At 40.5% G+C, this 11,869-nt stretch overlaps 1 protein-coding gene across 2 annotated transcripts; it reads left to right on the top strand.

Annotated features, from left to right (window-relative positions):
• The first annotated feature begins 5,960 nt into the window (after positions 1-5,960).
• zranb2 (zinc finger, RAN-binding domain containing 2) lies at positions 5,961-10,801 on the top strand. Of its 2 annotated transcripts, XM_084953786.1 has the most exons (10): positions 5,962-6,117; positions 6,741-6,793; positions 6,913-7,021; positions 7,781-7,863; positions 7,951-8,027; positions 8,155-8,307; positions 8,408-8,571; positions 8,943-9,002; positions 9,570-9,719; positions 9,941-10,801. In XM_084953786.1, the coding sequence occupies exons 1-10, from the start codon at positions 6,062-6,064 to the stop codon at positions 9,996-9,998; spliced, it is 963 nt and encodes a 320-aa protein (XP_084809912.1). In that variant the 5' UTR covers positions 5,962-6,061; the 3' UTR covers positions 9,999-10,801. The 2 variants fall into 2 exon arrangements, with proteins under 2 accessions (XP_084809911.1, XP_084809912.1); XM_084953785.1 differs by having other exon boundaries at positions 5,961-6,117; positions 9,570-10,801.
• Positions 10,802-11,869: the final 1,068 nt, after the last annotated feature.

Genomic DNA, 11,869 nt, shown 5'->3' with positions numbered 1-11,869 from the left:
ATGCATTAACAGCTGTGACTGGCTGTTTACAAGGCATTTATTAGCCGGTGTCAACATAATGAGACAAATTCCACCTATCACATTAATCACCCCACTGCCAGGACTATGTCGCTTGCCACGAGCAGAGCCCAGATGACGCAAAGGCCAAGGCTGCGCCGAAGCTGATTCCCATTTTCTTGCATTAGCCATTGTTACCTCCTTAGTAACTGTCAGCCCAGCAGTGAGGTGATGATGTGCTAGTTGAACTGAATAAAGAGAAATGGATTGAAGGAGGGGGGCGAGTTATAGATAAGTGGAGAAGGACCGCGGGATCAAAGACGCGGTTCAGCGCGTCAAAGCGCAAAAACAATTTTCCCCACATAATGCTTCTAATTGCCGTCAGGTCACTTAATTATAGAATGAGAGAATGAGTATTGTTTACTGTGAACTCATCTCTCCTTCCTTTGATTCTGTCCATCTGTCTTTTTTGACTCACTCTAGCCTTCTCATTTTTATTTTCTCTCACCTGCCACAAGAATACATACAAGAAAACATACGGGGGGTAAAAGCACAATGCGGTTAGCGAATTACACTCAAACATATCAGCTGTACAGAACTGTGAATGAGTTATACTTCATAACTGATCAAAACTAACCCAGGGTGAAGCATTTTTGTTATTCTGTTATAATTATAAAAACGATTATAAGCAGCACAAGCAGAGAAAAAAACTTTTAATTGTACTTAATACGGCTTCGCTCAGAGTTGTGCATGGGGCTGCAGCAGGAGGGACATTGATTTCTTTCCTCACCGAGCTGTCCCCAAAAAGTGATGCACAGCAATTAAACAGGAGCCTGCGTGACACACCTGACAAAAGCAGCTGAGAAATGACACCGGAGAACGTCCCGCTGGCCTCGCCTTAATGGAAGCAGGTTTTCAGATATTGCGCTCTGTTCCGTCACACGGGACATCAAGCGAGATCGCCCCTCGCCCTGTAAACACTTTATGTGTGGATTTCTCTGATTCCATTTAAAGAGCAGTCGCTGGTCTCAACTTTGCACCAACATCACTCCTCCAATTGTCTGGCCTGTCGAGATCTGCCAGACTTGACACATTGATATTGTCAGCCAGGAATGAAGATCACCTGTAAAGTATTATGGTTGCCTCCACCCAAGACCGCTCTTCTTTTACAAGAACACAGCATTGGAGTAGTTGTTTTCTTATCGATCTCTTTGTGCATTTTCTTTACAATGAGTATACAATGAATAACAGCACAGCTGAAAAAAAATAAGCTGAAAAAATATCAATACGAATACCTTAAAACTTTCTCCATGAGTAGATGAATGCTAGGCATAAAGTGCTTTTAATGCACTTGCACAATCAAAACTGATGAACCAGTGGAAGTTGTCCCATCTTGCGTTTTATTACTGCTAAACACTAGATGTATTACTTTCAGATTTTACACATCATATCATGCTTTACAGGTTTGCTTTTACAGGAAGTGGAGGGACTGGATTGTAAAATGCATGCTCTCTGCCTCCAAAAATGAAAGTGCTTTAGTGATAAGGAGTGGATGAGAGGACAGGAGATACGGCACAATGCAGTGGCACATCTCCCAGCACGAGCTGTTTCGCTGTGCAGCAGTCTGCGTTATACAATTCTCATGTGGTTCTCTGGCATCTTACAGTTCACCTAACACCTAGTCTGAACATAGGGCCACAGGTCTTTTGTTGCTCGGCACTATCCTCCAGCACAGGTGAAGAAACAAAGAGACACACAATTGTGACAATGATACCATGTCAACAGACTTTCTTTGGCATGTGGTAAATGCGCGTCCCCCTCTGATTAATGCTGAATCATGATACTGAGATAAGAACGGTGGATGGAGTGTGCCAATGTCCACCAGCTTCCAACTCTTCAACCTCACCCTTCTGCTTTTTTCTGTGGAGCAACTCGCTGCCATCTGTCAGGACTGGAAAGCCCTGGTGGCTTGCAGCAGGTTTTTCCAAATCTCCATACATGGCTGCCTCACCCTGTCAGACTCTGCTGTGCATGAACCCTCAGCCGTAACCAGTCACTGGGCTAGAAAACAGTGGAAGTCAAGCCCAAGCCTCATTGACACCCTTGAAAAATCTCTCTTAGTAGCGTTATTGACCCAGGACATAATCAGATGGCAGGCTGTACATTGGCCAGAAAAGGACATAGTAAAGTTAAGAAAGCATTACCGCCAGTGAAGCCAATTTAATGTAATTGAAAGCTGTTTACCTAAGTGCTATTTAATTGCCCGACTCCTCTTTGAACCTTTCATGCAACTCTGTGCTGCAGATAAACATAGCACAGTATTAGCAACGTTTCCTTATTAGTTATTCATGGCTTCATTTTCTTCATATCTCCCCTTATTCTTTGTGAGCAACACTGAAAGCCAGCAAAAGCACATCCTCAGCCGAAACCTGCGAGTGGTGGTGGCTCCTGCACGCTATTGAGAAGAAGAAAAGAAGCTTTCTACATGAAAAATGATTTTGATGAAGTAAACAGACCTCAAACAGCACAGAGACCAAGCCTTGCATGTAGAGGATGTCTTTTTCCATGCAATATCAAACTTCTAGCCCCTGTGTATTATATCACGAGTTATACTGATGAAGTGCCAAGAATCATTTCCTTTAACAGCATGAGGCTAAATAAAAAACATGTCCCTCGCCTCTGGTCCTTATCTTTGCTGGCCCCAAGTCCTAATAAAGCTTGTGTGGGGCTCATAAATCAAGTGCATGTCTGCCTAACAGATACATCCATCCATTTTCTTCCGCTGGTCTCCAACCCAGGCAGGTCCTGAGTCCAGATACATGATGATTAAAACAATGTGTAATTAAAAAGAAATCTTGCTCGGTTCATCTCCAGTGCAGTCAATTAAATAAACCCATCTTGGCCAAGACATTAGGGGCATGTCTGAGTCATTTCAGCCCTGTCAACAAAAAAGAAAAGGCGAGAAAGAAAAGAAACTGCAAGACTTCAGCTGAAATACTAAAATGGCTTCTGGCATGGCTTCAGGGTCACGCAACAGCTGTGACAGCGACCTCCGAGGGAGTTTCATTTTGACCGAGAGGGTGGTCAAAGGCTATTCTAGCACAGCTGAAGCTTAACTATAAATCTCCTCAACATGAAAAACCACTGCAGCTTGGCCTTTCTTTGCCCAAATCAATGGCATTTATCTGCTAGCAGCATATGACCAGCTACTGTCTGCATGTTAACCACCCTGATATTTACCTGATTGGATATATAATTATCACTCGTGTTAAGTCAGTGTCACTAGACTGGCTTTAACACTGACTGATCGCTCTGATTCTAAAAATAATATACAGCAGAAATGTAAGGAGCTGTAGGAGTCGAGATAATTACAGCTTAACACTGATAACATATATTACAGTTTGATCCTCCTCCAGACACCTGCTGTCTATGAATTTATTCTTATACCTGTATAATTTCATCAGGGACCAGCTGAGAGTCACAGAAGGCAGCCCACCATGTTATCTATTGTGTTTTAAGCTAATATGCGAGGGATCAATTCATGATTCTGGCAGGCACTACCAATGCAATATTTCCAAATCAGCATTTTGAATTGGGTATAACAGGGTGGTTTTGCCACATTTCCATTGTCACTTTTGTGCATCACCCAGCCACAGCAATTTACATAGAAAGTGTCACATATAAGTGAAACTAAGGTAAGGCTGAACTACTTAAAAAAAAAAAAGTGCAAACAGCAAGTCCAGTGTGTTTGATTATACCTACACAGTACTAAAATAATTGTGACAGGGACACTAAACAGGAAGAATAACAGTTACATACTGCTGTTTAAATCATAATTATATCTGCTACTGTAGAAAAGACTATGTAGGTATTAAATTAAAAAAAAAGAAAAAAGTGGCTTCTTCTTACACGGCCCTGATATAAATAAACATGCAAAGTCATTGAGAATATTTGAACAGGATGTAGGTGAAGGTTAAACGTTGGTGTTAACCGCCATCTAGTGGTCAGCTTTTGCATTGCAAAAAGACAGAAATTGTAAGATAATGATTTTAAAACTGCTAAATTTGGAATTTTTAAAGAAGCATGTATTGATTCAGCAATGCCCATCACTCAGAACAGCTTTTTAATCAATCGTGAGCTTAAGTACTAATGCACAAACAATCATCTTAGGCATCAGTTTAAACGTAGCTGTAGGCTTCGGTGCAAAACGCACCGCAAAATATGACATGTGATGTCAAGTGTGCCTGTTGCACAGCAGCATACTTGTCTTCCAGTTCATTTGTATGTTTTGTGTAATATTTATCTGACATGTAACACTTTACACTTCAATCGTCATTTGCTGACTAAAAAAAGGGTGAAAAGTCCCTGTGAGCTTAATCACCAATACATTTACAGAGAAGTGCTATACTACTGTGTTTCTTTCAAGCAAAAAGTAAAGAATAAAATAAAAAAAAATAACATTTTTATTTATATAGCACCTTTCTAGACAGAATCACAATTGTTTTTTAAAAACAGCTACTGAGTCCGCAGGTCTTAATGTTTGGGGGAGAGAGTTCCACAGTCTCGGGGCCACAGTGGCAAAAGCTCTGTCACCCTTAGTTCTCCTCTTATTTTTTATAGCAAGTAAGCCCTGATCAGATGACCTCAGGGACCTGCTGGGGACATAGGGCTGTAGCAGATCAAAGATGTAGGCTGGTGCCAGTCCGTGCACAGCTCTGTAAGTCAAGACCAGGATCTTAAAATGGACTCTACTGCATTAACTTGCATAACAATAGGTTAATGTAGTATTTTTTTCATGGAAAAGTAATATTTCAATCGGGTAACTCTTTTGTAAAAAGAAAAGTGGAACAAATGAAACTGTTCCCTTTTTCTGTCACAGAAAACAAAGCATGCCTGTAGTGAGCTCCTCGTTTGAAGGTTTTATTTACAGAACAATGATAATAATAACTTTATTTTTTAAAAGCAACTTTCAAAACAAAGTTACGCAGTACTTCACAGGATGAGACGGAAAACAAAATAAAGCATTTACGAAGAGATAACAGGTGAAACAATATAAACTAGATCAATACTGCCGGCACACAAAGATAAAAGGAATACGTTTAAAAAATCAATACACATAAAATTTGGGTAAAATTAAAAGTAACTATGAGAAAAATTTAATTAAAAATGATCGCTAGGAGAAGAAGAGAAAACTGCCATGAAGACATAACTGAAAGAGGAGGCACAGAAAAGGCCTGCTTATAAAAATATATTTTAAGAGAGATTTAAAAGATGATGATAATGAGCTCCCCACTCCGATGGCCTCAGGGAGATTGTTCAAAAGAATGAGTGTTCTCACAGAAAAAGCCCAATCATCCTCAGTTGTCAGTCACGGCTTTGAGATGGCCAGCAGAGCCTTGACTGAGGACCTAGGGTTGTGACCAGGGGCAGACGGAGACTCCCAAAGGCAAATAAAATGTTGAGATCAATTCTAATAATAATAGGCAACCTATGAAGAGAAGCATGAGTTCTGCTGCTGAATTTTGGACCAGCTGCAGTTTGTGTAAACTTTGGCTATACAATATAACAATAGTCTAATAGGCTAACCCAGAGGAGATAAAAGTATGTAGTTAGAACCACCTCTATATCTCTTTTATTTAAAAGTGATCTGAGCTTACGGAGACTCCTAAGCTGCATAAATAAAACACGACTGGACACCTGAACTGACTGCTGGCTGCTTATTTAAGTTCATGTGTGGCACTAGGTGGTCAGGTCATGTTAGGTAAGGTGGTTGTATTGAGTGTAAAAGGAGCATCCGATCCGATAATGGCCAACAGGCTCTATGTGTTTGTGAACTGCTGCTCAGAGTATCAAAACATAAATAACACTCGACTTTATAATGCAAAGTGTTTGTCATTATATAAATTTCCACTTTCAGAGCAGGAGGAAGTGGCTTTAAATAAGTACCGGCAGGCGCCTGAAGGTGGCAGTGTAGGGAGGGTTGAGATAGCTTGTGCTGCATGGACACAGTGGTGAACGCAGCGTAGTCTGCCAGCGAGGGTAGGTAGAGCTTAAAGTCGCTAAAATGTCAGGAAAGAGTTTTCGAGTCAGCGACGGGGACTGGATATGTCCGGATAAAAAGTACGTACTCCAACACAGTGAATAAATCACAGTATTTGGGGCTCTGTGTAGCAATAGACCGGTGCTTAGTGTGCAGCTGTTAACAGCAAGGTTAGCAAGTGTAGGCCTTTTAGCATGTGACTCATGCTAACGTTCAGCAGCTCAATAAAATGGACCACTTTCACTCACAATTTCGGCCTAGAACAGAACAGAATGAACACGGTTTCAGGCTTACATGCTGGAGAATATCAATGCAAGGGGGATATTGCGTGCTAGTTTCTCCTGGGCGCAGAAATGCTATTTAGCACGCTAGCCGTGGTTAGCTAACGTGGGTTGGGTTGAGTGGTTGCACTCGCTGCTGTTATGGGTGGTGTTTATGATGTTGTAGAGGCCAAGTGGTCATGAGTGAAGAGTCTTTATCCGGAGTCAGCAGTATCGTGTTTCCAGTGAACTCCGTTAAATGCGTACGGACACAGTTGCTGCATTTGTCGCGGCTCAGGCTTGTGACAGAGGGTGTCTGAGGAAGGAGCACAGGCTAATGGAAAGATGAATAAACTGCACCAGCCTGCAGCATACTCACACATGTCAAAGCGAGTGAGGAACGAGCTCAAGCCTTACCTGCATATAACATTTTGCTTTTGCAGATGTGGAAATGTGAACTTTGCCAGAAGGACAAGTTGCAACAGATGTGGTAGAGGTGAGTCCCCCTTCTGTCTCTTATTGCTGTTATGTAAAGCTTAAGAATGCAAATAATCCTTATCCTTTGCATAATCATTTAAAATAGGTTGGTTTAATTTACTTTATTTGTTAATGCAGAAAAAACTACAGAAGCGAAGATGATGAAGGCGGGAGGGACGGAGATTGGAAAAACGCTCGCTGAAAAGAGTCGAGGCCTCTTCAGTGCGAATGACTGGCAATGCAAAACGTATGATATCATCACAAAAAACGTCTTGGCACCATATCAGATAGGTGTCTTTGGTATTTGTGTTTTTCACTTGTACATTATAAAGTGCAAGAAATAAAGATTTCATAATTCGCGAGTGAGGCAGGGTCCAAATTACCAATCACTATTATAGCTGAAAATGTGCAAAAAGTTCTGATAAATACCAGAAAAATATTTTTTCTCATTTATATTCGTAACTTGTACCTCCAGCATCGGATAAAAGTTTGGTACTTTTTTTTAAAAATGTTAGAAAAGACTCAGTCCTCTTTGGCACTTTTGCATATATGCAAAAATCCCACGTACACTTTCCATAAATCTAAATTATTTAAGAAGAACTTACAATGAGTCCCATGTCGGATATAATAAAAGAGGAGTTTTTGTACAGGAGTCTGTGGTGTAACACATTTGCAAGAAATTTGACACTTGCAATTCGAATATGCAAAGTACCACTCAACATTTTATGGTTTGCATTGTTGCAGACAAATGAGAGCAACCACAGTTTGTAACACTGCAAGCTCCAGTTTACTTGGTTGACAAGCTACGGGCAATATGACACAGAAATATGAGATTTTCCACATGTCACACACGAGTTAGAAGTTAACTTGCCTACCTTTGCTGTAAACTAGATGCTGTTTGTGGACACCTTCATCTGGGATATTGTTGTAACAAATAGTGTTGCTGATTTTGGGATATAATAGTACTCTAACCAGCATTTCCCTCCACCTTCTTGTGTGTGTAAAGATGTGGAAATGTGAATTGGGCGAGACGGTCGGAGTGCAACATGTGCAACACCCCCAAATATGCCAAGCTTGAAGAAAGAACAGGTAACTCAGTATATTCTGTAAATATTTTTTTTGTTTGTTACTTTGATCATCAGTTATTGACGGGTTTTTTCTTATGTAATCTTTCAGGTTACGGTGGAGGGTTCAATGAAAGAGAAAATGTGGAATATATCGAACGGGAGGAATCTGACGGTGAATATGATGAGGTAGGTGTCATCTGGTACCCGAAGATTGCTGCTCTGATGTTTGACAAGTGAAAGATTTTGGCTTCAGAGGAAGTCGGCATTGGCAGTGTTCAGATTTATAGAGATGTGCTGTTTCTTATTCCACCAGTTTGGTAGGAAAAAGAAAAAATACCGTGGGAAGACCAACAGCACGTCTTCCTCAAAAGAAAGTGAAAAGAAGGAAGTGCCAAAAGAGGAAGAGGAGGAGGAAGATGATGAAGAGGAGGATGAAGATGGTGACCTGTCCAAATACAAATTGGATGTAAGATTGATGATTGTAAATTTAAAAAAATGCTGGATAGTATAAAATGATTTTATTAAAAACAAAAAAGCACAACAACAAAAAAACCCTTCCTTTGCAGGATGATGAGGAGGAAGATGATGATGAAGATGGTGACCTGTCAAAGTACGACCTGATTGCCAGTGACGACGATGACGATAAGCCAGCTAAGAAAAAGGGCAGCCGCTCCGGTTCATCCCGCTCTTCCTCGCGCTCCTCCAGCTCCAGTTCACGGTCTAGGTCCAGGTAAAGGGTACAGGTCAAGGGTAACTCCGGGCAAAATGTCAGTATCGGCTCAATCTTCTTCTGATTTACTGATCAACATCAATTAAATGTCCTGTTGTGCTCATTTGTTGTCCTCCCTCTTCTAAACCCTTACCTTGTATTCATTCATATGGGATCCGTGTGTGTAGGATATTGTTGTTTTTCCTGTTTTCATTACTTTAATTCCAGCCACCCTGTAGGTATATTGAATACTCGCCGATGCTTTGAGGCAGTTTTAGGTATTTCCTAAGAGTAGCTTGCTGTTAATTGTGCCTATTTCCACATAACCACCGTGCATAGCTCTGTCCTTGTGTAGAAAATATTGGAAAGGTTTTGTGTTTTTTGTCTTTCAGATCCCGCTCTAGAAGCTCATCCAGTTCCAGATCTGGATCTCGCTCGAGGTCCCGCTCCAGGTGAATGAGGTGACATGCACTCTCTCCCGTTAGAGAGTGTATGTGTGGGGCAGAAAGCTCCACAGCAGTCCTTTTACTTAGCTCTTACTTGGCAGAGATTTTTTTTTTTTTTTCCCAAATTATCTGCTGAGAGGGGAAAAAATTGAAAGTCAGGGTGGAAGTTTAATGTAGTAAATCGTTTTCAGTCACTTTATGTGGGCTTAAATTTCAATTAGGCCTGAGAGTGCAATTAGTATTGAGTTTAAAGCTTACTTTAGCTTGTACGTGTAAATAGAGATCTCGGGTCTTTATCAAGCATCTCTCGGGAGTTACTCCTGCTTTACCCACTGAGTTATTGGGACTATATTAAAAAGAAGCACATTTTTCTTTATTTACATTTAAAGTAATTCCAAGTACACTCAACCAATGAGACATACAGCATCTTGAGTGAAATGTTCTCAGTACCAGTGATCCGTAGCAAAGTGCTCCTAATCCCCTCCTTATCAGAGAAGCTTGATAGAGATACCCACATTGGTGAGACCCTGTTGTACCTTACTGACCTCACTGCTTGGTTTATTCCTCATAAAGATCCAGCTCCAGGTCTGGAAAGGGCTCCTCTCCCCGGAAGAGGTCCCGCTCCCCCTCCTCCTCACCTGAGAGGAGACAGAAGCGCAGTCGCTCCAGGTCATCATCTGGAGGGAGAAAACGGAGGCGTTCTAGATCGCGTTCGTCCGAAAGGTTTGGGTTTCTGTGGAATACCACAATGGCACTGATTGTTGTTAGCCATGTGTCGCCTGGCTTATGGGAATTCAGTTTTACAGAAATACGTTCACACTTTTGCCATGTTTATAACGCTTTTTATTTATTCTGACCTTGTACTTGGTTATGCATAAACTGAGTGTTAATGGTAAAGCGTGCTAACCTGTTTGTTCTTCCCATGGTGTTTTGTTTGATTTCAGGCGGCGTGGCCACTCTTCGGGATCGTCCCATTCTGGCTCCAGTTCAAAAAAGAAATAACTTTATTACTGTCTTTAATACAAGAAAAGGAATCCTAGTAGAAGTGCATGTTGTGTTGCCAAAAAAAACAAAGACAGAGAAACCCAACCCTCCTTTCAGTATACATTCATTAAAAGTCTTAAACCCCTCCCAGCGAAAGAGAGGCAGCAGCTCCCTTTTTAAAACCACATTCATCCCGATATGTGACGAGTGTTTGTATAGGTTTCCAATAAACATAAATGTTTGGTCCTATATGAAAATTAAATATAGTGTCAAGAGGCTGTATTCCATTTTAAACCCACTTAATATCTTCATGGCAGTACACTTAGTTTCTGAAGAAATCGGAGCAAAATCTGTCCTTTTTTAATTTTGGGGCCCTAAGAGACACCAATGGTTTTTCTAACAACTAAATGGTTTGGTTTTTAAGTAAGGGTGAAGTTCTTCAGCACCAATTTAGACTACTTGTGATTTAGCTATGAATTTTGGCCTGTTTGTTTGATTTTGATGATAAATGTCCTGTATTTTGTGTTTTCAAGGTAAGTATTTTACTTTTTGATAATGCTTGTTTTAAGTACGTTCTTGGTTTCTCAGTTTAGGTTTAATTTTTTTTTCCTTTTACGTAATTGTGGCATATTTGGACTCCATGCTGATTATTTCTTTGAATTTGAAACAAATTAATTCACTTTTTTTTTTTTTTTTTTTTTTTTTCCTTTTTGCTCCAGATTAGTGCAGTAAAAGTAACATTTCTGGTAACATGGCAGAACAGTCTTTACTGATTAAAATACCTGAAATGTACTTGTGTAAATAAAATCCTGTCAACATTGCTTCCTGTTAATACTGTGTTTAATATGAAGGTTTTGTTGAGGAGTTGGGGTTGTCAAGTCAAGCTGTCTTAATTCTAAACTTGAGTATTTGAGAAAATGTGTAGAAGTTCGTCAAGAGGGGAAATATACATGTTTTTGAAGTGGGGGTTGTATTTGGTCTGGTTCTGTTTTGTGTCGCCACTTTGCAAAGCTCATCTTAACAGTAAGTGATCTTAACTTTTGTGATCTTCGGCTATGGGCTGAAAGTTTTCATGTTTTCAAATATTAACACCAAATGTCATCCTAATATACACTACTGTAAATCTAAAAAACAATCTACAATAACTTTTTCTGTACCGTTAATAAGGTCTTTTCACTGAACTCAGTGTGGTCAACAGATGGCAGTTGTTGCCCAAGCTGGTAATCTGAGCTGAAGCAATGGCAGTGCTGCTTCATTAAAACTCATTATAGCTCGAAGTTATACCCTTTAAATTAACAATCGTCTTGGAAGTGAAGCTGTTTGCCACTGTCATGGTCTGTGTTGATAAGTTCCACAGATTTATTCAAGGGTGCAGGAGCGGGAAAATAAACCCACTGGTCTAGTTAACATTTATTGGCTTGACAGATTATATTAAATGCAATAAACAACCGGAAAGAGGAATTTGGGCCACATAGTCAACTTCTTTTACGAAATGGCCATTTCCTCGCACAATTATTAGAGTACGTTTAATTTCAAATTTTGTGAGATTCATACTAAAGAACCAAACACGAACTATAACACGATAGTTCAAAGTAAATGGCTGAAGAAATGCAATATAATAATAGGGTGCTGACTACACAAAAAGCTCAGGTTTTAAAATCTTATGTTCAAAAAGGAGGTGAGAGGGATGTGGAGGGTGAGGGTAAAAGTGGTCCCAGTGGTAATTGGAGCACTCTGCAGTGACTCCCAAGCTAGGCGAGTGGCTCCAGCAGATCACAGGAACAACATCTGAGATCTCGGTCCAGAAGAGCGCAGTCCTGGGAACAGCAAAGATACTGCGCAGGATCCTCAAGCTCCCAGGCCTCTGGTAGAGGAGCTTGAAGGATAGA

The sequence above is a fragment of the Perissodus microlepis genome, chromosome 15, assembly GCF_051167445.1.
Source record: "Perissodus microlepis isolate ML-2025 ecotype Zambia chromosome 15, ASM5116744v1, whole genome shotgun sequence".
In the NCBI taxonomy this organism is placed as follows: domain Eukaryota; kingdom Metazoa; phylum Chordata; class Actinopteri; order Cichliformes; family Cichlidae; genus Perissodus; species Perissodus microlepis.
The sequence above is the reverse complement of the archived record's forward strand: the minus strand, read 5'-3'. Positions and strand labels throughout refer to the sequence as shown.